Below are 26,641 nucleotides of genomic sequence, written 5' to 3'. Positions count from 1 at the left end.
GGAAAATATAGAAACAACTAGTATATCTGCTTGTACATGATTGGCTGATGGAAGTCAGCCGAGCTCCATCTCATTCACTAAGCTAAGGGAAAATCCCCTTGCAAAGTAAGCAGTCTATTTGCTTTTAGTAAATCAATCCTATAGAGTCATATACATATATCAATTTCTTTCTTTTTTTTTCTTTTTTACTTTTCCAAATATCAAGTTTGGTCTGTTTTTCTCATATCCCTGCTGTAAGTTAAAATAACTATATGGAAAATGATGCAGTGACCTAAAAAAACCAAAGTTTCATCTTCTGTATTCTGATAAATAACAGGTTAAATCATCTTGTTAAGCCCATCTCGGATCCCACCTGGTCCAAATGCTGCATATGTCCCTTCTTCCATAAGGAAATGCTGTCCCCCTATACATGCCACCCTAGGCAAATGCCTTGTTTGCCTTGTGACAAATACGTCCCTGGGTAAACATACCTTCAGGCATACGCATACTTAAGGGACACTTCCAATATGGGTTGACAGTCAGCTCTTCTATCAATGAACTTGTAAAGGACTAAAGGCTTTTCTTGTAGCTGGCTACAATGAAATGAGCAGTGATAATGGCTGCTTACCGTCTACATAGGTTAGACACTTGTCAAGTACAGAAGATAAGTCAAAAACTTTACACTTTTTTCCAAGTTTTTATAGGGCTGCAACAATCATACATTCTAAATAAACACTAGACACCTTTACACCACTAGTCATTCATGAGGGCAATTCACAAACTTCTTAATAAGTACATGCTGTATAACCCAGTAGAGCTCTGAAACTGTGGCCCGGGGGTACATGTGGCGCTTTTGCTCTTATTGTGAGACTCTTGGGGCCCCTGCAGACAATAGTCTGTGTTTTGCTTACCTTGGTGCTTTCTTTACATTGGCTTGTAGTAGGTAAATGGCTTGGTTTATTTCAATCACTCTATCTTACTTTTTTCTGTTTTTTTTTTCATCCTATTTCTCCTTTGATATTTATCTTTTTCCTTTGATCTTTTGCAAAGGGTTGCAGGGAGAATACATAATGAATCAACCAGCAGTGCTCTACTCAGTGCTGTTACCGAGCACAGTGTCATTGAAGAGGCTTGGTGGTTGCATCTGGTATGTGCAGTGCTACCAGTGATGTAGAGGGACAGTTGATGTGCTCAGTAGACCCAGGCAAAGGTTACTAATTACAATACTTGCACAGATAGCACACTCCTTCCTATCTACACAAACCTAATGTAATTAATTGTATGCAATAAAAATACTAGCAATACATTAAAACACACACACACACATATATATATATATATATATATATATATATATATATATATATATATACACACACACATATACACTTACTGCAAGCAACATGAGCATAGATACTTTTAACTTGGCAGAGAATTAGTACCAAGAAATAGACACAAGACCATTTAGTGGAAAATGAACTCAATATATTGGTACGGGTTGGAATAAATGGTGGTTTGAGCATAAATGAACAAACGGGAGCTGTGACAAATGTGGTGTCAGGCCACTCCCTCTGCACCAACTTGTGACAAATGGCTGGTCAACTCACACTGCGCTGTCACTTGTATGCAAAAGTGACATTTTGAAAAAAAAAAACATGTTTTCCTTTGTTTCTGTTATAAAAGTTTGCAAATAAATAATATTTCTCCATAAATTTAGGCCAAATTATATACTGCTACATTTCTTTGGTGAATATAACCAAATCAGTGTATATTATTTAGTACGTAGGAAAGTTATAGAGTCCGCAAACTATGGTATATACAGTTTATGAAAATCAATCCTGATGTACTGACTCCCTATCTCATTTCTTGAGGCCCAAAAATGTTAGGATAGTATAAATATCCCCCAAATGAACCCTTCTTTGGAAAACAGACAGTCTAATGTATTTAGTAAGACATTGTGAGTTTTTTGAAGTTGTAATTTTTTGGGAAAATGAAGAAATAAAAAAAAAATCATTTTTTACATACTATCACCTGTGCAGCGTCATCATATAACTGGTGTGGCGCTGAACAGGAACATTGACTGGTGACAGTACAAAAAAATAAAAAACATTTACTTTTTTTTATTACTTCTTTTATAACATCCTGTGACCAGAGTAATATATTTTTATTTATTTATTACAGGTACTTATATAGCGCTTTACATATATATATATATATATATATATATATATATATATATATATATATTGTACATTCCCATCAGTCCCTAACCCTTAAGGAGCGTACAATCTAAGGTCCCTAACTCACATTCATACATACACATACTAGGGCCAAATAACCTACCAGCATGTCTTTGGAGTGTGGCAGAAGACCTGAGTACCCGGAGGAAACCCACACAAGCATAGGAAGAACATGCGAACTCCAGGCAGCTGGTGCTGTGGTTGGAATTTGAACTAATGACCCTATTGCTGCCAAGTGGAAGTGCTAACCATTTAGCCATTGTGATGCCCTATACATATGTTACCATAGTAACATTGTACTACTCTGGGGAAGTGATCAGTATTTTTTTTTTTAACACATTATCATTGCTTATAGCAATAAATTCCATTGCTATAAGCAAGCATTTTACAGAATAAAATCAATTAATTGAGTTTGTTTTGTTGTGATTAGTTGTGATTGACCACAGCTAATCACATGACACAGATGGACTGTGATTGGCCCAGTATGTACCATGTGATTACCATGTGGTATTTTATCTCATGCGACATCCAGTGGTATGAATACAGTGGAGAGGAATTAGAACCCCTGCAATTTTTTATTGCTAATAAAGAGGTAAAATGGTTTAAACCGTAGAAATATATCAACTCATTAAGTCAGTGCGGTCCCTGCAGTATGTATTAATACAAAAAAAATGATGACTAGAATAGCAGTCAAAGGGAAGCTGCTTTCACAGGACACATATGGTATATGGAAAAAACAACTAAGTTAAGTTAATACAAAATATCTTTCTAAATGTCAAATACTGAGTGAAAAGAGTATTAAAAAATCACACACATGTTTTATATATATATATATATATATATATATATATATATATATATATATATATTTATATATTTATTTTTTTTATATATATATACTATTTTCTTTCAATATTTGACATTTATAAAGATATTTTGTTTTTACCTAAACTATAGCTAAAGAAAAAAAAAAACACCTGTTAGGTTATTATTGCTGACTGTGCCCCGTTAGGGAGATTCACCCTTTCTATTTGTCCTGTTTACCATTGAAAATGAAATGAAAAGAAAATCCCAAATTTTGTGTTTTTCCTAGAAAAATGATAAAGGGGACAATGAGGACACAGATAGCAAAAAAATGAAAAAGAAAGTTTTGCCTTTAGTTACACTTTCAAGCAGTCTTTATCAACCTTTTCAACACAGAAGAACCCTTGAAATGTTTTTTCAGTTTCAGGAAACCACTGCTGAAAATTACTATACCTACAACTCATGATACATTAGTGTGAAGGTCAGTGGGGTCAGTGGAAAGGATGCTTCTTACACTTTTAGTCACTCAGAAGAATTACCTCCATATAGATAGATAAAAAGATCAATAATGTCAGTGGGAACTTCTCAGTGGGAAGATACAGTATCTATAAAAAGAATTGTGAAAAAGTAAAGTATCCCCACTAGGTATATGGCATATACAGTACATGTGAAACTCGAAAAATTAGAATATTGTGCAAAAGTTCATTTATTTCAGTAATGCAACTTAAAAGGTGAAACTAATATATGAGATAGACTCATTACATGCAAAGCAAGATAGTTCAAGCCGTGATTTGTCATAATTGTGATGGTTATGGCTTACAGCTCATGAAAACCCCAAATCCACAATCTCAGAAAATTAGAATATTACATGCAATCAATAAAAACAAGGATTGTACATAGAACAATATCGGACCTCTGAAAAGTATAAGCATGCATATGTACTCAGTAATTGGTTTGGGCCCCTTTTCCAGCAATTACTGCCTCAATGCGGCGTGGCATGGAAGCTATCAGCCTGTGGCACTGCTGAGGTGTTATGGAAGACCAGGATGCTTCAATAGCGGCCTTCAGCTCTTCTGCATTGTTCGGTCTCATGTCTCACATCTTTCTCTTGGCAATGCCCCATATATTCTCTATGGGGTTCAGGTCAGGCAAGTTTGCTGGCCAATCAAGCACAGTAATCCCACAGTCATTGAACCAGGTTTTGGTGCTTTTGGCAGTGTGGGCAGATGCCAAGTCCTGCTGGAAAATGAAGTCAGCATCCCCATAAAGCTCATCTGCAGAAGGAAGCATAAAGTGCTCCAAAATCTCCTGGTAGACGGCTGCATTGACCCTGGACTTAATGAAGCACAGTGGACCAACACCAGCAGATGACATGGCTCCACAAATCAACACAGACTGTGGAAACTTCACACTGGACTTCAAGCATCTTGCAGTGTGTGCCTCTCCGTTCTTCCTCCATACTCTGGGTCCTTGGTTTCCAAATGAGATGCAAAAGTTGCTGTCATCAGAAATAGAGGACTTTGGACCACTGAGCAACAGACCAGGTCTGTTTTTCTTTAGGAGAGGCTTGACAAGAGGAATACGACATTTGAAGCCCATGTCCAGGATCCATCTGTGTGTAGTGGCTCTTGATGCACTGACTCCAGCCTCAGTCCACTCCTTGTGAAAATCCTCAACACTTTTGAATGGCCTTTTCCTGACAATCCTCTCCAGACTGCGGTCATCCCTACTACTTGTGCACCTTTTTCTTCCACGCTTTTCCCTTCCACATAACTTTCTATTAATGTGCTTTGATACAGCACTTTGGGAACATCCAACTTCTTTTGCAATTACCTTTTGAGGCTTTCCCTCCTTATGGAGGGTGTCAATGATGGTTTTCTGCACAACTGTCAGGTCAGCAGTCTTTCCCATGATTGTGATTCCTACTGAACCAGACTGGGAGACCATTTAAAGGCTCAGGGACCCTTTGCAGGTGTTATGGCTTAATTAGCTGATTAGAGTGGGACACTTTGGGGTTGATTTACATAGAGTGAGGACTTTACAAGTGAAGTTGCTCCAGAGCTTAGTAAATGAGGGGGAGCTCTGAATTTCATCATCCAATCATGTGCAAGCAAAAATGTGTTTTTTCCTCTTGCATGTGATTGGGTATTCTGTGTAAATTGAAGCTTTACCTCATGTACTAAGCTCTGGAGCAATTTGCAAATTGCAGTGTGTTTGCCTTAAAGTAGAACTATAGGCAACACTTTTTTTTTTCATTTTGGATAGAGTAAGGGAGAGTTCTAACCCTTGACAGTTTTTTTCTGTATTTTGTGCCATCTGTGCCCCATTTGAAGATGTCCCCTTTATAACTTTTCTGGGGACAATACAAATTTTGGAATTTTCTGTTACTTTCACTTTCAATGTTAATGGTAAAATGGACAAATAGAGAGGGTGAATCTCCCTAACGGGGACACAGACTGAAATAAAAACCTAGCAGGTGTCCTAACCCACCTCCATTCCATCCAGAAGTTCAAAAATCCTTTAGTTATTTTTTAAGTAAATCAAACCCAATGATTTTCATATTTAGGCTTCTATGCACTACTGTTGAGAGAACTGATCCTAAACGGCAGTTACTACTCAAAATTGCCTATTATGTTATATTATATTATATACATTTCTTAAATACTGCATGACTGGACCACTAGTTAATTACCGCATTTATTTAATTATTTATTTCCTTTTGGAAATCGACTTTAAGGTCTTTTCATTCTGTATTTACCGAGCGCTGTAAGGTAAATACCGCAAAATGGTATATAGTGAATTGACATTTTCAGGATTTCATGCAATATTTACAGAAAATGTGTCCAGACCCCTAAATATTGCATGCAAACTACTTTGTGAATGGAGTCCAATAATGCAGCAGAGAAATAGACAGGAATTAGGGGGGGAAATACTTAACAATGCCTTGGTTCTGTGCGTTCAGCAGAACAAGATGGATAAGTGGCTCTTAGGTCCTTGCAGATATTCCTTCTTATTGATTGTAAAACGAGAGCTCCCAAGTGTGTTTGCAGCCCATCTTTTCTGGACCTTGAGGGAGGTGTTGACAGAAATTGTCTGACCAGCTGAAGAGTGGATGATGGGGTGTCACAAGTTTACTACCGTACAGTGGCCACTCCCTACAAACAGTTTTATACAGATATCAATATCTTTGAATATGTACAGGCTGCATTCTGGGAACTGGTAGATTATTGTCCAGCAATGAACTTCTTTTCCAGAGGTACTAAATGTGATATCTCTCAGATAGGTCTGTCACCCAGGAGGTGGGAGAGAGCTATCTCGTCTTCTGCATGCGATAGCCTAGTCATGTGTGACCTTAATTTGTTTGGTATTTTCTTCCCCATTCAAATATATAAATAATATTAATGTATCAGATGCTGGAAGCTACTTCTCCTCTCCCTCCCACGGCTTCCAGCTGCTTCATTGAAAGCCATACGCTTTTTGTAACTGTGTCCACCACTGCACCGATCATCCCCTGCCATCCTTCAGGTTTCTCTTTGTGGGCTCCCCTGTGTGCTCCTCTGTGCCCTGCCCCTCCCCCCCATCCTCCGCACCAATAGGAGAGAGACAGGCTAGATCTACTCTACCTTCTCCTCTTAATCCAGTCCGTACTGTGCAGAAGGAGATGTGTGGGCGGGAAATTGTATACTGAGCAGCCAACAGCTCTGTAATGCTTCTGACTGAGCCGGTGAGCTGGGGGCCAGCAGTGTAAGTGAACCTTTTCGTGTGCCCAGTACACAATATCATTACAGTACGTTCAGACACAGTCCACTAGACAGTATAATCACTATGCCAAGGTAACTTAGAATAGAGTTCTTTACCACTAGACTGGAATTAACTCATGGATCAGCAAAGTCAGGAATAAACAATGCATATAAGCCTTAACTAGTTTAGAGTGCACTGTAGGAGAATGGCTAGGATATAGTGCAATATCTCCTGAGAGGTATCTCTTAGCATAAGTAGTAGGTAAAAGTCTCTGTGTAGCAGCTGTAAAGTAGCAGTCTTTAGTCCTAACTCTTCAGCGAGCTAACGTTGGGGCCCAGTTTTACAATTGATGCACATGAGTACAGTCCCAGTCACACCTGCAGGAAGCAAAAAAGGCTACTTGATGACTGTACGGTCAGTTCCTAAAGGGCTCAGTGTCTCTGTCTAGCAGAAGATAGTAAATCCCCACAGCAGCAGCTCACCAATCCCAGTGATATTGCAGCTCAGCATCCGGTCGCACACAGCGATTAGTCCACTCTCTGCCTTGCACCCAAATTACTCAGCACTCCTGATCCTACACAGGCAGCCAATATGCAGCAGTGATGATGTAAACTGGACAGCGATGTGCACTCTCCAGTCTACCTCATGGCAAGAGAAAGCTGTATCCTGTACAGCTCAGGAAAATACAGCTCTTTCGCTTCCTCCCAGCAATCTCCTTTTTGGGGAATGTAGTTTGAAAGCTTCTGATCACCACAGTAGAGTCTCTTTACTGGACTACAGTTCCTGTCAGGGGCGGACTGACAACTCATGAGGCCCCCGGGCAAGAGCGCATCATGGGTCCCCTATGTCCTTGCCAAAACTCAAAAAAGCCTATGAAAAAGGTACCAGGGACATCTCATGGGGTCCCCTACTGACCCTGGGCCCTCCGGCAGTGCCCGAGTTTCCAAATGGTCAGTCCGCCCCTGGTTCCTGTAGTGCATTGCTGCCTGACTCAGTCTTTTGAACTCTTCCTGCTCAACAGCTCTCTCCTCTTGCTGATATACAGTAGCTGTCAGCCAGTTCAGCACCTTAGGACAGCAGCCACAGCTAGTGTTTCTCTCACTCTCTTTCTTAGCCAAGCACATGTCTACAAATTTGTGGTCTGTAACAATCATTTATAAAGCAATTTTCAGTACATATATTTGTGTAGAAGAGATAGGCATGATTGACATGATAGGATTTAACATAGAGTACAGTAGATGCAAATATGGAAGGTATCTGATTTAGTGTGTCCTCTCAGGATCCTCAGGGAAACCGCATCTTTCAGTGGGTGAATGTAGAAACAAACAGAGGAATTGCTCAAGAATCCTTCCTTCTCACCTCTGAACCCAGGCTGGGGACATATAAAATGGTTGCACAAAGAGAAAAGGGCTCTCAGATTAAACATTCCTTTACTGTGGAGGAATATGGTAAGTTCTTCATCTACTTATCCGCATATTCTTTTGTAACTATCACGTCAGATTTCAGAGATATATTTTAAATATGTTTATTCATATGCTAAAATGGGAGGTTGCTTAGAAGGGAAAAAGTTTAGATGGAGGTTGCAAAAGGCTGAAACAAAGGCGAAATAATATACTAAAAGGGAAAATGTTGCTTTTGAGGTTTTATTTGCTTTCAAAGTGATTGTAAATACTTAAAAAATTATGTTATATTTACCTATTCTGTGCAATGGTTTTGCACAGAGTGGCCCCGATCACCCTCTTCTGGGGTCCCCTTCTGGAGTTCCTGGCTCCTCCTCTTCTATGTCCGTCCCATAACAAGCCGCTTCCTATAGGGGTCCTCGTGCCAGCTCGATCCTGTGTCACACACAGCTTGTCTCAGCCCTGCCCCCCTGCTCCCTCCTCATTAGATTTGATTGACAACATCAAGAGACAATGGCTCCTGCTGCTGCCTCTATGTCCTGTGAGGAGAGAGAGAACAGCACTGCAGGTGTGTGTGGGTGGGACCGCATTGCAATAAGAGTTGGAAGGGCTTAAAGGGACATGGTAAATAAAACAAAAGTCTTCTTATACTCATAAAATATGTTGAAATTTCTGTCCCGCAAGACACACAGACATGTACAAACCTCAGCACAATAATTATTTTATGCCATGACATAGGATTTTGTGCACACTGAAAATAGACAAGAGAGCTAACAGGTTATCTCAGCCTACCTTAACCTCTTCACTGCACCTCCCGGCCCTTCAAGAGGTTTCAGATGCCGGGAGGCGGGCGGGGTTTTAGGGTCATGTGACCGCCATGATTCGCGGTCACATGATCGGAAAATGTCACGATCTCAAGGAGAGATCGGGACCTTTCTGGGAGACACAGCACATATGTGTTTTCAAATGGTACGCAAGTATGCGGCCACTCAGCATCAAGGCCCAGGCGCAGAGAGGCCGCATATTTGCATACGCTTGGTGTCAACTGGTTAAAATAGTCAGGGACTATTTACATAATGGTGCTATGTTTACATAATGGGGCTGTGTTTACAGAATGGTGCTGTGTTTACATAATGGTGCTGTGTTTACATAATGGTGCTGTGTTTACAGATTGGTACTGTGTTTACAGAATGGTGCTGTGTTTACAGAATGGGGCTGTGTTTACAGAATGGTGCTGTGTTTACAGAATGGGGCTGTGTTTACTGAATGGTGCTTTGTTTACAGATTGGTGCTGTGTTTACATAATGGTGCTGTGTTTACAGAATGGTGCTGTGGTTACAGAATGGGGCTGTGTTTAGAGAATGGTGCTGTGTTTACATAGCAGCATTGGCAAGCATGACAAGATCCAGTGACAGCACCTAGACAGGTGCTGCTGTTGCAAACTTGACTCCTCCATGGGTGCAATGTGGGTCAAAATACAGTGGGTCCCATCACTCCTCACACTACACCCATGGATGATATTCCACTGCCCTAAAACACTGATCTGTAGGCAGAGGACCATCATGTATCTGAGAGAGGGGGTGGGGGTGAATGGATACACATAGCAGCAGCTCGGGAGCGGGTCTGCTTGGGTGTCCCCTAGCAAGCTGCTTGCTGTGGGGGCACTTGGCAGGAAAAAGGAGCCGGAAGCACTGGCAGGGGACCCTAGAAGAGGAAAATCGGGGCTTCTCTGTACAAAACCACTGCACAGAGCAGGCAAGTATAACATGTTTGTTATTTTATTTAAAAAATGCCTTTAATTTCAGGCAGCTACTGTAGAGATACATAAATGCTAGCTAATAATATAATGTGTAATTTGAGATGACACTCCTGGCTCAGCCAGCACTTACTGACACACCTTGAGCATTTTAACAAGGTATTTAGACAGCAACAATTTGAGAAAACACAATTATTATGACATTATTAGCACACAAGCAATACAACAATATATTTTGTATGGAGGAAATAACAAAGCACTAGCAATGCTCTTTTCTAATAAACAAGGTGCTTATGCGCTTAATGGATGTGTGCCTTATTTTAAAAAAATGTATAATTGATATCTAAATAAACCTATTGCTGCAGTCCTCCATTTGTGTAAATTAACACAATAAAATAATAATATAAAAACAATGAACTCCATATAACGTGGCCCAGAAATATCACTCTGTAACAGCAAGAAGAATGTACCTGATTTAGATAAAATAATTGCAAAAAATCCTGTAGTGAAGTATGTTCCAAAATATGTTCTTTATTGCATTCACATGGTTATCAGTAGAAAAGCGCTTGTAAACAAACCATCTAAATGCCCACGGCGTCCAGTGTGCTGACGTCATATGTCACAGGTCCCGCCCAACGCGTTTTGTCACAAACTGGCGTAATCAGGGGCGTGGCGCTCAGATGGCAGCACTCTTGTAATGAGCGCCATCCATAGACAGGCAGGAGATCTGCAGGAGAGCTCAGATATTTCAGGGTCGCAAAGGTCGCTCTTGCAACTGGGCCCTGACGTTCTGCCACTGGACTCCGAGGAAAAGGTCCCTGGGCTTGGGGATACTCAGTCCAAAATGCCTTGGCCTATTTTTTTGTCCTAGTCTGAGCCTGGGCAAAGGACATGTAACTAAGGAAGCAGAGTGTTGAGCTATACAACAGTGTTGACCTGTATACATACCTGCAACTAAAAACTAAAAAAGAAAGGCAGGAGATATATGTAGGGTAGATAATGTAAATCTTAAGATTGTGCTTTTTGCCTGAACCTCAGCTTCAGTGACTGCCATTGCTGCTGGTCAAGAAATGACCTTGGTTATCTGAACTGAAACTACATTAATTAGAGCTTGAGGCATTTGAGTGATTTATATACACAGAACTGATTCGTTGTTTGTCATCTTTTTAGTGCTACCCAAGTATGAGGTGCAGGTGAAAATGGCCCCAGTGATTACCATCCTTGATGAAGAAGTCAGAGTTACTGTGTGTGGAAAGTAAGTTTTGAATGCTGAAACTGTCGCTGAAACTAGTATTATAGTACTACTGATCATAGCTTCTTTCTATGTTATCAGAGTTAAACTGACATTAAACTTTAGTTTTAAAAATATATTCTATTCAAATATGTTTTCTTAAAGTGTCACTAAACCCACAAAAGTAAAATCAGTCTGTATATGCAGTAAAGCATGCTTGTTATACTCACTGTGGGACCTAAGGGGTTAATCCTCTGCATTGTATAAAAAGGCTGTTGATCCTGTCTTCTCTGATCCTCCTCTTCTTCTACTGTCCCCAATCCATCTGCTGATAGAACAGAGCCTTGGGGGCAAGCTGCACTTGCTGAGTTTAATGTGTATTGGTAGAGAGTTTTTTTTTTCTTGAAAGAGTGCATGTGATCAGCACAGGGCCAATCAGCGCTGTCCAGACAGAGGGTTAGGGGTCCTGCAGCCTCATAGAACAATCAGGGGAGAATGAACACTCCTCCTACAAGCTTTAAGCAGTGCTCTGCTGGACACTGATAGAAGTCACAAAACCATTCTAACTCCTGATGAGAAAAGGTATTTAGCAGTTTATATTTATTAAAATAATTGTATTTCCATGTTCTGTGGGAGACTAGATATAGTGAATGCAGGGTTCTGGGTTTAGTAACACTTTAACTCAGAAACATATATTCCATTGCTCTTCCTTTTTTTCTTGCTCCTGTGATCCAAGATTCCTGTTAGAGGGTTGCTGTGTTTGATCTCCATGGCCCCACTCTATGTAGATATGTAGTCACCCTCTTTCCCTCACTCTGAGATGAACAAAGGTCCACAGACTATAGTCTATGGATAGAGCAGTGCAAATGACCACAACGAATATGTACTGCTAGTTCCAAACAAATGGAAGTGTGGGGGAAAAGTAGTTTCAGGAGCTCACAGAGGATAATAGAAGGAGGCGGAAAAACACAATAAGAAATTATTTAAAGTAGAACTAAAAGCGAAACCTTTCTTCATTTCGGATAAAGTAAGGGAAGGTGTCAGGTTTCTTCTTTCCGATTTATGTCCCCATTAGGGGGATTTCCCCTCACATCCTGTTCCCATAGCCAAAAGAGAAAGTGAGAGGAAATCCCTCCAAAGAGAGGGAATTCCAAGTTGTCATCAGAGCCACCAGAACTAGTGACGCAATTGGAAAATTTCCTCTCTATTCCGGGTGATAACCCAAAATTCGGTATTTTCTTTTACTTTGACTGTTGTGACGATGGCAAATAGGACAAACACAGAGGACTAATCTCCCACACAGACAGCAATAAGAACAAGTGTTGTAATCCTCCTCCACTCTGTCCAAAATGTAATAATAAAAGTTTTGCCTTTAGTTATACGTTAATCTTTCTATTCAGTTATTCATGTACTCATTGCTCTCTAGCCCCAGTAGCCGGAGTAATGCCTACTGGGGGAAGCTGAAATCATGCAAAATAGTGGTTTTGTAATAGAAATCACATAGGGATGCATGATATGCTACAGACCTCAGTTTTGTATGAAATACTTTGTCATTAGTTGACCATGACACCTGGATTGTGCTCAATAATTAATAGTTTGGAGGAAAATAATGAAAATAATAATTAAACTAAAATATGAGCCAGCAGTAACCTTTTTCAGTAGGGCTAATTCACACAATGCAGTGACAGACGTTTTACTGCATTGTAAGACACCTGTCGCAGTTAAGGACACATGGAAAACAAATGTTTTCTATGTATCCCATTCACACTGCTACGCAGCCTGGAGCTTCTCTGCAGATTGCTGTGATAAAATGGAGACACGCTGCATTTTATCATAGCACACTGTACAGAACTGCAATAGCACAGTGTACTGAATTGCTGTACAGTGACATGAAGTGTACTTTGGTACACTTCAAATAAAGTTTGTACAAAAAAAAAAGGAGCGGTGTGATGCACTGTATCGCGCACCACACCGCCACCTACTGCAATCGAAATGAACAGCTGCCAGGGAGGAAACAGCGGTGGTGTACCTCTCTGGCAGCTATCCATTCTAGTGTGAATGCGCCCTCAATTCGCAGCTCAATACCTAGTAAATCAATGTGCCTTTATGTAACATAAATGTAAGGCTGGGTTTACACTAATGCAGTGCAGTACATCGCATGTGATTCGCACAGGAACCGCACCGCATTACTGTGCAAATCACATGTGATTTGTATGCGGTGCGATTAGAGCCATGCATTTTGTATGGCTCAAATCGCACCACACCCGCACCAAAAATGTGCAGGACCCTTTTTTGTGTCCGTACTAGAATTGGATCGCATAGGTATTCACACCTATGCAATCCAATTCTGCACATCGCACTGCGTTTTGCGGTACCAATTTTGGGGTGTTGTCAACTTAACATACACACCCGCAGCAGTTCATATAAACGAGGTGCAATTCTGATGCGGTGTGGAATTCGCACAGAAAAAGCTGCAAATTCCGCACCGCATCAGTGTGAACTCAGCCTCAGAGTAGGGTAGTTGAGATGTGATGTGATCAGTAGAAATATAAAAAAGTAGATCTAGTTTAGTTCCATGTTATTAGCGATAAGTATTCAGTCATAGACATATGTTCACCAATTAGCATCTGAAAGGACAGAGCAAGCATCTAGGCTAGGGGTGACACCTAGATACCAATAAAATGTTCTCACCTATGTAGCCAGAGTTTTCTACCTTCTTGAACCTAAAAGAAGAATCCTAGTCATTTCGGCTACACGAATTAGCAGGAGACCAGGAGAGGGCTCCGAAAGGTCTGCCAGCTTTGAATTTTACCAATAGATCAGAGGAATCTGTTTCATCTCTCATAAAAACTAAAATATTAATTGCAGAGAGATGGAAATTCTTCCTTCTGATTGGACACATTTTAAGCTCCACCTACATGTAAAACTGTATTGGTAGCCTCTGTAGAATCCCGGAGAAACACACATATGGAGCCAACTGCGAACAATGATTGATACTGTCGCGATCAGACTGACGTGCTGGTGTCGGAAATCCTATCCCTGACCCAGTGATCCAAACAGTTTCTGGCCCAATCAAGATTGGGCACTTCAGAACCCAGAACGTCCTGTGGGCTGGTACAGGAACACCCCCCAGGGTTGATTGGCCAAGGACTAAAGTCCAGGCCACATCAATATTTCAATAATATGAGGACCCTGAGATACGGACGGTGTGATTCGTATGGAGCCGGTTCCATATAACTGGCAAACCGTGGACTTTCTTTGACTTGCTCCAGTTGCAGGATAAATCTTGGTAAAAAAGTTTTATTTCTGTTTTTATTGCCTTTTTAATTAACAGTGAATAGCCAATTGTGTGTCTTTTTGTCTTTTTTGTATTTTCTGTAACTCTTTTTTCTTTGTACATATTTTATGCACTGTCACTTTCGGGATATTAAATCAGAAAATTAATAAGTGACTTCTGTGTACTTAAGCTTGGGCTCATATCCCCAGAGATATTGTTGTATTGAAGTGTCTGTGTGCTCGGTCTAAGTTCATTGCCAAACTGTATGCAATTGCACTGCGTGTTGGCAGATTGCATGCAGATTGTAAAGTAGCAGATCTGCCAGACGGAGATCTGTGTGTGTGTGGTGGCCCAGCAGACCAGTCTGCGGACAAACTGTTAGATGATGGCAAGCTACCGTTTGTTGTGTGTCCGGTGTAGGGGTGTGTGGACAGTGGAAAAGTGATTAACACTGTGGTTCCAGCTTGTAGGATATCTGGAGGAATTCTAGAAGGTTGTGCTAATTGCTAGACTGCTCCCCAACCCTTAGAGTGCACCAGATGTATGTAAGATTCCCATCTGCCTGTGTGTGGTTAGCTAGCTGGATTGGAGTGGAGTCTCCCTCTAGTGGTGGCCAAAGGTAGTGCAAGCTGTGAAAGTGGCTCACGGCAAGTCTTATATGCTCAAAGTAAGTCCCTTTCATTCCCTCTTTACCCCAGTCACAGACCATGCCTCAGTTAGCTAGTCCCCGTGGGCGTGCGTTTGATCTGTGACAGATTAGATGCTAATTGGTGATCATATGTTTATGACTGAATACTTATCTCTAATAACAAGGAATTAAACTAGATCTACAATTACATATTTCTACTGATCACATCACATCTCAACTACCCTACTCTTACATTTATGTTACACTTTCTATCAAGAGGTGTTTTGGACAACTTATATTTATGTCTCTCAGGCATTTCCAATTTAAAAACGACAATACAAAACTTGCTGGTGGAATTATAGTTCTCATTTGGCCTGGAAAACTCATTACAACATTAGCCAGGCAAAGGGACGAAAAGGTTGGCTCCTTAGTCTGTGGCTCTCAGCCATCTCCAGGAATAGGGGCCTGTTTTTAAATACTGGAGAAAAACATTTGCCCACAAAATTGAATTGCCCAATCAGGTTTCAAATGTTATCCCTGGGAACATTAAATAAGGAGTTTGGTAGCAAATAAGAGGCTCTTCACTTTTGTGGATAATCTTCTCTCTGTTTTCCTCTTCCTGGTTTGGACACCAAACTTGATGATATATGTAGAAGGACAATGAGACATATTGGTTTTTCTTTAGCTAAATTCTAAATAGAAAGGGAATAAACTAAGCTCTAGGAATAAACATTGCTTTTATTTAACATTAACAAAAATATATTTGTGAAGGAAAGACAAGAAAAACTCTTTGGCTCTGTGCTGCAACTTGAACTATGTCATAGTGGTGGGCCGTAAAGAAGCTGGAGGTTATCCAATAGGTGTCTCTCACACACAGGCCAGCACAAAGCCAACCAGAAGTCTGCATGTCCAAGGGTGATAACCCTGTTTTTGCACAGATCTAGTCTACAGGTAGGGTCAACAGGTCAAATAAGAAGAAATAAAACCCTGCAGAGTGAAAGCAAGCCCCTTAACTTGCTCAGCAGTCATCAATTGAAGGTAAGCTACCAGTTTCCATTTGTGGAAGACAAGGGGTTACATAGACTTTAAAGAAAAAGTAAGTACATACCATATATATAGAATAAAAGCATGTAAATATGGTTATAATTAGACTATATCGCTTTTTTTTTTCCAGATACACATATGGTAAACCTGTGGTAGGGAGGATTGATGTCCGTGTCTGCAGAAAGTTTTCCTATTCTTATAACTCCTGTCCTGAAGAATCGCTAGATCAAGTGTGCGAAGAACTGTCACGTAAAGTGAGTACTGCACTGTACCATAGCAAAACATATATTAAAGTCATTCCTTTAGAATTATTATTATTATTATACAGGATTTATATAGCGCCAACAGTTTGTGCAGCGCTTTACAAAATGGAGGTAGACATTACAGGTACAATACAATTTGGTACAAAAGGAAACAGAGAGCCCTACTCGTTAGAGCTTATATACCCAATATAATTTTAAGCTGATGTTTTATATTTGTTTTTTACTATTTAGGTTTACTATTTAACTTTTTTAATTGTACAATTTATTTATTTAATGCAGGTTGTACCCATGTCATAGTATTCATGTGTTTTTAAAAAGGGAAATCACAACAGCAGCTGTTTGCTTCAGGCTCCATCTCTTTAACTGAAACCTTGGATGGAGCCATTACACACAGCAAGAGGGAGAAGGATGGGTCACTGCTTTGACTCAATTTTAGCCCGAGTTACTGAGTTCTGTAAACTGCTGATTTTTTTTTTTTTAGCAAAACAGATAGAGGTGTAGGAGATGTGGAAGGAGCCTAACACTGATATGTAAGTCTCATATTTACCCAGTTAAAAAAAGAATATACTTAAAAAAATATTTTTTATCTTGACCAAAACACATTGAAAATGTACAAAATAACTGTGCATTACCTTTAAGACTAGAACGATCCAGTTGTTTTAAACAGAGGGCAAATTTATATCTTGGCTTACTAGCCAGCCACTGATGTGTTTGCATCTCTCCCTGACTTTACATATCACGAATCACATGTAGGAACATATTCTTTAAGGTTGGTGTGCAGAAAGGTTGCTGGAACACAGCAACCAATTAGGATTTAAAGCCAGCTGTTAAATTAACAGTGGTTTCCTCGGTTACTTCCTATAGACCTTCCACCTTGAATGCTTGTACTGTATATTTGGTAGAAGGTCTTTCATTATAATTAATAAGTTCAACACTTGGAAGCAGGGCAGTCATCAGAAATTTTGTGGCCCTTTACACAGCTTTAGGCCTAGAGCCCCCCTGGACCTGACCGCCAACATTCCTTAGGGCCCGCCCACTGGCTGTCCCACCGAATCCATCCACTGGCTATCCCACCAAGTCTTTTAGTGCACCCACTTTTATTTTAACACTCTTACAACTTAATATATCCTCCAATTCATATCCTTGCCCTCCTACTCTAGTCCCATCTCTTCATCATCTCCAGTCTCACTCCCTCATCTCATGTTCTCCTCCTCCATCCCATGTCCTCTTCCTCTTCCAGTCCCATCTCCTCCATCCCATTTCCTCCTCCAGTCCCATCTCCCCATCCCATATCCTCCTCTTCCAGTGTAACCTCCCCCATCCCACGTCCTCTTCTTCCAGTCTCATCTACCCCATCACATGTTGTCCTCCTCCTGGGCCTCCCCATCACATGTCCTCCTTCATTCCATTCCACATCATACTCCATTCTGTGTCCTCCTACTCCATTCTATGTCATCGTCATCCTCCTCCATTCCATGTCCTTCTCCTCCTCCATTCTGTGTCCTCCTACTCCATTCTATGTCATCGTCATCCTCCTCCATTCCATGTCCTTCTCCTCCTCCATTCCATGTCCTTCTCCTCCATTCTATGTCCTCCTTCTCCAGTCTCATCTCCCCGGTATGTTGGTCCTCAGTCACAGTGTCCCCACTCTGTAGTCCTACTTTCTCTCCTGCACCCTCATTACAGCCTTGAACCAGGTGATGTACCTCAGTGTACGGTCCCTCCTCGGTCCCAGGGCTCAGCTCTCTTTCTCCAGACACATAGCTTTAAGGGATCACATTTCCAAACTCAAACTTCCCACTGAAAATCTCTCACCCCACTGGGGTCTATTGGCCTGACTCATCAAAGGGGCTGGGTCCGGATGGCACACTATGCACCCGCGATTGGACAGACTGTTGTGGAGGTGGAGAATTGTGGTGGGGGGGATGTTGGAAAGGGCCAGGAGAGAGACAGAGCGGTAGGGAAAGGTGCAGCAGCTGGAAGAGAGAGCAGACAGGGCTGTTGTTGTACCTGCAGCTCTTATTTTCATGACTCAGAGTGGAACATCTTGGGATCTTGGGAACAGCTTAAGCAAAATTGTTGCAACTTTTCAGGCAGCGCAGGTTCAACAATGACTGGGCCTGGGGCAGCTTCCTCTTTTGCCCCATGTTAAAGATGGCCCTGGTTGGGGCCCAGCCCCCTACATATGTATGGACTGTCCCCCTCCGATGGTGGACCTGCTTGGAAGCATACAGATACAGCAGTAAAAGCAGAGTAGGATGACTACTGAAATGTATTGCTAATCATCTGAAGTTTTGTAAGACGATGCTGGACCAGTCAGTGAATAATAGATCCCATTGGCCAATTTGGATTGACCAAGGGCTGTTCACAAGCGGAGAAGTTACTTTGGATATACTGTATGTCATATAGCCAAGGCTTTGGAGCTATGCAGGGTTTCCTTCCTCAAAGTGTCACAGACCATGACCATGTCCAACTTCACCTGACTTTCAGCTGAAACCTGGAAGAGGAAGCAAATGGTGTTTATTGAAATAGCCAATACATTAGGGGAAATTCACACTATCTGACGTCTTGACCATTGTTACCAGGGCTGAAAGTAAAGAGAAAAAAATGCAATTTGCGTTCTTATTGGAACAGAAATTGAGGGGAAGTCTTCCAATCCACAGTGACAACAGTCTAAGAGTGGATTTTAGAGAGCTTTTCGATAACTTCCTAATGTGTCTATGAAACAAGAAGTGAAGCTTGTTCACACCAGTGGGACACAGATTGCAAACCTGATTTCTTTTGAAAATGAAAAAAATTAGCTTTAGATACTACTTAGGACCAGGGCCGGTGCTAGACTATTTTGCGCCCTAGGCAAGACCAACTACTTGCACCCCACCCAAAAAAAAATAAAAATAAATTCAACATTTCAAAAACAGTAGAGAATAATAAATCAACAAAACATGAAACTGCAAAATTTCCATAAGATGCCAGCAGCACCAATATTAACCCCTTCACGCCAACGTAACACAAATAAGCAGCCTCACAGAACTGGGCTTTTTTCCATGGAGCCGCATATTTGCGTAACTGTCTTTGTGCTGGGAGTGCGCCACACAGTGTGCTCCCAGAAGAAAGACTGTGGTGTCACTAAGAGCCCCAGGTCCCGTTCTAACGATCGGGACCCAGGACTCCCGATTCCAGGTCACATGATCGCTGTGATAGCCTCTGATCAGTCACTGTACAGCCCGCCCCCCTTAGTTTTCTTTCTGAATGGAGGAGAGAGATACATTGTATCTCTCTCCTTGCATAAAGAAAAAAAAACAAAACTGTTTTTTAAAAAAAATTAAATAAATACATATTTAAAAAATAAAATAAAAAATAAAGAAAAAATACCTAGATCAAGGTTTTATATAGTTCAGTGCCAGGGTGAGTAATTGGGTCAAGGGCAGGGTCAAATGTCAAGGTCAAAGGTCAGGGTCAAAAGTCCGAATTTTTTTTCTTTTTAAATTGGCATCAGTGTCAGTTAGTGTCAGTGTCAGTGTGTTTTAGGTAAAAAAACAAAACAAAACAAAAACAAAATGAGCACTATTGCTTCTGGGCTGTACTGTGGGCACAAACAACAAATAACATACACATACAGTCATGGCCGAAATTGTTGGCACCCTTGATATTTTTCCTGAAAATCAAGTATTTCACACAAAAAAGGTATTGCATTAACACATGTTTTGCTATACACATGTTTATTCCCTTTGTATGTATTGGAACAAATATAAAACAGAGGCAGAAAAGCAAATATGACATAATGTCACACAAAACCCCAAAAATGGGCTGGACAAAAGTATTGGCACCCTTAACTTAATATTTGGTTGCACACCCTTTGGAAAACATAACTGAAATCAGTCGCTTCCTATAACCATCAATAAGCTTCTGACACCTCTCACCCGGAATTTTGGACCACTCTTCCTTTGCAAACAGCTCCAGGTCTCTCTTATTGGAAGGACACCTTTTCCCAACAGCAATTTTAAGATCTCTCCACAGGTGTTCAATGGGATTTAGATCTGGGCTCATTGCTGGCCACTTCAGAACTCTCCAGCGCTTCTTTGCCATCCATTTCTGAGTGCTTTTTGACGTATGTTTGGGGTCATTGTCCTGCTGGAAGACCCAGGATCTTGGACGCAAACCCAGCTTTCTGACACTGGGCCCTACAGTGCGACCCAAAATCCTTTGGTAATCCTCAGATTTCATGATGCCTTGCACACAGTCAAGGCACCCAGTGCCAGAGGCAGCAAAACAACCCCAAAACATCATTGAACCTCCACCATATTTTACCGTAGGTACTGTGTTTTGTTCTTTGTAGGCCTCATTCCGTTTTCGGTAAACAGTAGAATGATGTGCTTTACCGAAAAGCTCTATCTTGGTCTCATCTGTCCACAAGACGTTTTCCCAGAAGGCTTTTGGCTTACTCAAGTACATTTTGGCAAACTGTAGTCTTGCTTTTTTATGTCTCTGTGTCAGCAGTGGGGTCCTCCTGGGTCTCCTGCCATAGCGTTTCATTTCATTTAAATGTCGACGGATAGTTCGCGCTGACACTGATGCTCCCTGAGCCTGCAGGACAGCTTGAATGTCTTTGGAACATGTTTGGGGCTGCTTATCCACCATCCGGACTATTCTGCGTTGCAATCTTTCATCAATTTTCCTCATCCGTCCACGACCAGGGAGATTAGCTACAGTGCCATGGGTTGCAAACTTCTTGATAATGTTGCGCACTGTGGACAAAGGCAAATCTAGTTCTCTGGAGATGGACTTGTAACCTTGAGATTGTTGATATTTTGCCACAATTTTGGTTCTCAGGTCCTCAGACAGTTCTCGTCTCCTCTTTCTGTTGTCCATGCTTAGTGTGGCACAGACAGACACACAATGCAAAGGTTAAGTGAACGTCTCTCCTTTTTATCTGCTTTCAGGTGTGATTTCTATATTGCCCACACCTGTTACTTGCCCCAGGTGAGTTTACAGGAGCATCACATGCTTGTAACATTCTTATTTATCCGCAGTTGTGAAAGGGTGCCAATACTTTTGTCCAGCCCATTTTTGGAGGTTTGTGTGACATTATGTTGAATTTGCTTTCTTTCCTCCCTTTTTTTGTTTTGTCCCAATACACACAAAGGGAATAAACATGTGTATAGCAAAACATGTGTTAATGCAATACGTTTCGTGAGAAATACATGATTTCCTGGAGAAATATCAAGGGTGCCAACAATTTCGGCCATGACTGTATAAGGTATTGCTGCAATCTCCAAGAGCTGGAAAATTTAATTTGGGTTGTTCTTTGGTGCTAGGTTATGGTAGTAGCAAAAAACACACAGCAAATATGATTTTTTTTTACTATTTTGGGCCAGTTTTCCTTTCATAATAAAAAAAATAAGGAGATATCCATTACCATTTACCACCAACTGAAAGCTCAATTTGTCCTAACAAAAGAAAAAATATATATTAACCAAATATAAATGATAATTAACCAATCAGACAGAGAAACAAAAAAAAGAGACTGAGTTACAGAACTCCACAATGATCAGCAGCCGCCAACCAGCTTGCAGTAAGAGACTAAGTCTGAGAGGAACACTGGAAGGAGTGGCAGCTCAGCTGCTACACTGGCCCCAGACGCCCAGTGTCTTCCTCTATCTTTTCTTTCTCCCTCTGCAGCCCTTCCCCTCAGCTGAAGGATCATTCATGATGTGGTGTTGTCCCACACGATTAATCAGCATCTGCTCCCCTCACCCCAACCATTGTCTGCCCCCCTCCTCCTCCTGTCACCTCCATGACCCGTTATCCTCCTAGGCTCGGCTCACCTCTGAGGTCTCCTGATGGGGTGCGGAGTCCAGGCTTTCGCTCTCACTAAGGACAGACGGCCTCCTAGCACTACACCGTTTCCCTCTCATACACATCGGGCCCCGATCATCCTATTCACAAAAGGTTAACCCTGCAACCAGAGCACACCACTACCTATTTATTGGCTCCCAATATGTAGAAGGGGGAGCCAGCTTTGGACATGCCCCACTCAGTCACTAGCCAGATCCCTGTTACAGCTGGAGGATCTTGTGTGCCAGTGTGTGTACCAGAGATGTACGGACCGAACCTCCTATCAGAGACTGCTGACCACCCGGGGTCCTGAGCTAATGTCATCATTTCCCATCCTAGGGGGAGATGACACTTCATTGCTACATGGAATACTGTCATGTGTGTATATATATATATATATATACTAAATGGTCATGTGTGTGGACAGGCTGAGACAATTGTGCAGAGTAAAGATACCATCTATCCCTCATCATTTTATGTGTATGAGGAAAGGGGAACTCTGTAGAGAAATTAAGAATTTATACAAGAGGTCCATAGGCCACACAGAGAGAGGGCTGGCCTAGGCAGCTGCCTAGTTTGCCTAGTGGAAGCACCGGCCTTGCTTATGACAGAATATGTTTGTTCACTCACATCTGATTCTCTTTAAACAAAAGAATGACTAAAGTAACAGTAAACAGTATTATCGAATTATCAGCGAAGGACTGAAACTCAGGACAGTGACTCTTCCATGAGCTAATCACTTTCATCTTACTGTCTGTATGAAGAACTTAAAATAGACCTGTACGGTTCCACATTTGTATTTTTTTACTTTTTAGTTTTAAATTGTTTTATATAATAACAGTTTATTCTTTTCTCAAGATATAAGTACATGCATGGCACTTTGTGGTACAGGAGATGAATAAGGGAATAGCTATCAGAGAAGACAGTATGAGCTATTTTATAATATTTGATTCACCTCTAAGAAGACTTGACAAAGCTCTTCTATAGATGAAAATAGACCCTACCACTCTTCTCAGCTTGTGAAGATATCTTTTAATAGGATTGCTCACCATAAAATACCTATAGGCCTGTACCTAGGTCCACTTTAATTAGTTATATACAGACCAGCTGGTATGACATTATCTGAACGAAATATTAGAATATCTCAAAGATGCTTTTCTTTTTCAGACCGATAACAAAGGCTGTTTTTCTGAAGTGGTAAAGACAAAACCTTTCCAGTTAAGGCGTACTGGCTATGAAAGGAAACTCACTGCTACCGCCAAGATAACTGAAGATGGAACAGGTAATAGGAGGCAACATTGAAAAACAATAGCTAGGACAAAGGGCCAACTGATATGCTAACAAAGTCATCTCTATTAGGTGTGGAAATGTCTGGTGAGGCCTCCTCTGATATAAAAAACACAATCAAAAAAGTGTCGTTCCGACAGCTGGACACCCGCTTTAAGAGAAGCATGCCCTTGTATGGACAGGTGAGCTAAGATAAAGCAAAATGTCAAACTGCTCAGCAGATATACTGATAACCCAACATAAAGTGTAGCAGGGAGATAACCACTTACTAGAAGTGTAAAAGAAACAATTCTTAGGACTTGTTCCGGTTAGTCAAGGAAAAACAGTGGTGACTAATATGGGGGTTGATTTTGCTTCCCTCTGAAAACACTAGTTGCCTGGCTATTTTCTGTCATCGCAGCCCAGAACTATTGATCTTCATATTTCTTGTATAGACCATTCCACTTGCATTGAGATCAGTTTGAGACACTTCTAAATTCAGTCAGAGTTTATTGGCAGGGACATTTGACCAGCAGTTTGTGGAGATGTGCAGCTTTGTGCTGTGGCAGCAAAGGCACAGAGTCTACTTGGAGTAAAACTTGGAACTTGTGTTGAAGAGAATGCCAAACTACAAACACCCCTGCGGGAGAGAGCCGCTTGGGAGAAACACCCCCAGTTCGGGCAGCAGAATGACATGCATTGACAGCGAATGTTTCAGAGGGAAGAGTGTGGCCAGGCGGTTCAGTCCCAAAGGGGAGGCTTCCTTGAGGATAGCGAATCCTTAGCCTGTCTCTACTCGTCAGGAACCTTTCCCTGTCAGATGGTGTCTCTCTCCCTACTCTACCCACTTTGCAAAAAAATGTGTGCCAAAACTCGGGGGCACGAACTTATAAAGACCCTGCTGACCCAAGATGACCACCAGGGGGTCACAAAGATGCAGTGTAGCCAACCGGGAATGCTGATCCATGACCCAGGAAACCACAGAGAAACCAGTTTTCCCTTAAAGTGGCTGTAAACCTCATTCATGAAATATGAACAAAACATATCCCTCTATAGTGTGTACTTATCTCAATCCAGAGCACTAAGTGTCATTTATGTCTGCTGCCTTATTCCTCTGCTATATGCACGAAATACTTCTGACAAGTTTTCCTGACACCAAGAGAAAAATGGTTACGGGGAGGGACCTCCAGCAGATTGACAGCCTCGGCTCTGTTCCTGTGTGCTGTGTGAAGGGGGAAGGGGGTATCCCTTCCCTCCAATCAACTCTTAGAGCTCTTGTATAGTTTGTAACTGCAGCTCTCTGCCCCCTGCTTTTCATTGCTGAGAGATTCTATGTAAATTCTGGACTTTGAGTGGATGTACAGGACATACCCACATGGAGAAAAAATATACTTGAAATGTATTTTAAAAAAAATATTCCCAAATATATTGACATATATTTGAAATACTACAATTTTGGCCATATTCAATATATTTCAAAATATATTTAACAAAAAAAAATATATATATATACAGTATATCCATATATATATATACAGTGGGGCAAAAAAGTATTTAGTCAGCCACCAATTGTGCAAGTTCTCCCACTTAAAAAGATGAGAGAGGCCTGTAATTGGCATCATAGGTAGACCTCAACTATGAGAGACAAAATGAGAAAAAAAATCCAGACAATCACATTGGCTGATTTGGAAAGAATTTATTTGCAAATTATGGTGGAAAATAAGTATTTGGTCATCTACAAACAAGCAAGATTTCTGGCTCTCACAGACCTGTACCTTCTTCTTTAAGAGGCTCCTCTGTCCTGCATAGACAGATATATATACATACACATATATACACACTGTATGTTGAAATGTGTATGAAAAATATTTTTAAAAATACATTTTCAAATATACTGTATGTCTATAAAGATTACAGATCTACAATTTTGGAATGCATTTACAAATATATGTAAAAATATATGCTAAAATGACTTTTTTATAAAAACATTTTTCATATATTTTGCAAAAAATATTATATATATATATATATATATATATTTATTTTATTTTATTTTTTAAATATATTGAATATGGCCAAAATTGTAGTATTTCAAATATATGTCAATATATTTGGGAAGAGTATTTTTAAAATATATTTCAAATATATTTTTCTTCCATATGAGTATATACTGTAGCTTTAGATAAACAGGTACAACTTACTGTACGTAGGAGAATGTGTTTCATCTCTGTGTATTATTACCTGGGGCTAATCACGTCACTGGGTATATGTAAGGGTTTACAACCACTTTAACTTCCACTCCAGACTGTAGTGCCACTCAGTTGAAGTCACCTACAGCGGAGAAACTGAACCTGCCTACAAGTTGACCTTTGTCTGAGCTGCATTTGCATTACTATTGATTCGTATAGAAAAAGAAGCACATTCTGATGAGAAAAGGCCTTTGGAAAATTGCAGCTATCCACTGTCCCATGATGCCAATGTCATAGAATTTTCTTTTGAATTACTTGAGCTGTCTAGCACTTGTTGCCTGCTACTTCCATAATTGCTGTATAAAAATATCTCTCGCTTTTCACAGATCTTCCTAGAAGATGCTGCAGGAGAGCCTATTTCCAATGAGACGGTGGTACTGTATATTGGTTTCGATGGATCAAACCACACCTACACCACAGGGCCCGATGGAACAGCAGACTTCTCTATTGATACCACACCATTCTATCAGAATTCCATAACACTAACGGTGAGAACAAGCTGGGACACAGCCTTGGAATATTTGTTCTGAAATTAAAAACGAGATCCCTATTAAAAAAAAAAAATTAGTTGTGACAAGATGATAAATTATGATTACAGATTGACAGTGTCAATTTGGTGCTAGAAGTCAATTTAGAATGTTTAGAGATACTCATTTTTTTTGTAGTGAATGTTTCTCTAGGCAGAGGAGAACACAAAAAGCCACGAGGGTGCTGGCTGTATTCTAGTAGGGTTAAAGTGCGCTAATAATAATAATGTATAATAATATTAATAATAATATCCACACTATGAACTTTACACATTCTTTACACATTTCATACATGAAATTTACACATTCTTTGCTAGCAGTGAAACAGGTTTATAAGAAGCAATTCCTGCTCTCTTTAGATTTTTTTAATAATATAAAGCTATTCTCAAAAATCCTCAAAG

The 26,641-nt window shown here is 40.7% G+C and overlaps 1 protein-coding gene across 2 annotated transcripts in view; it reads left to right on the top strand.

Moving 5' to 3' along the window:
• Positions 1-26,641, top strand: part of LOC149451731 (alpha-2-macroglobulin-like) — a 141,504-nt gene that overhangs the window by 37,427 nt on the left and 77,436 nt on the right. For both annotated transcript variants that reach the window (XM_089690324.1, XM_089690323.1), the window contains exons 6-11: positions 8,044-8,212; positions 11,091-11,175; positions 16,231-16,354; positions 23,366-23,480; positions 23,558-23,667; positions 26,040-26,201. In XM_089690324.1, coding sequence (XP_089546450.1) covers positions 8,044-8,212; positions 11,091-11,175; positions 16,231-16,354; positions 23,366-23,480; positions 23,558-23,667; positions 26,040-26,201 — 765 coding nt within the window. The remainder of the gene's footprint in view (positions 1-8,043; positions 8,213-11,090; positions 11,176-16,230; positions 16,355-23,365; positions 23,481-23,557; positions 23,668-26,039; positions 26,202-26,641) is intronic.

This window comes from Staurois parvus, unplaced genomic scaffold (assembly GCF_062004578.1).
Source record: "Staurois parvus isolate SC_StPar_1 unplaced genomic scaffold, SC_StPar_1.0 ptg000525l, whole genome shotgun sequence".
NCBI lineage: Eukaryota > Metazoa > Chordata > Amphibia > Anura > Ranidae > Staurois > Staurois parvus.
This window is presented reverse-complemented; position numbering and strand designations above follow the sequence as displayed.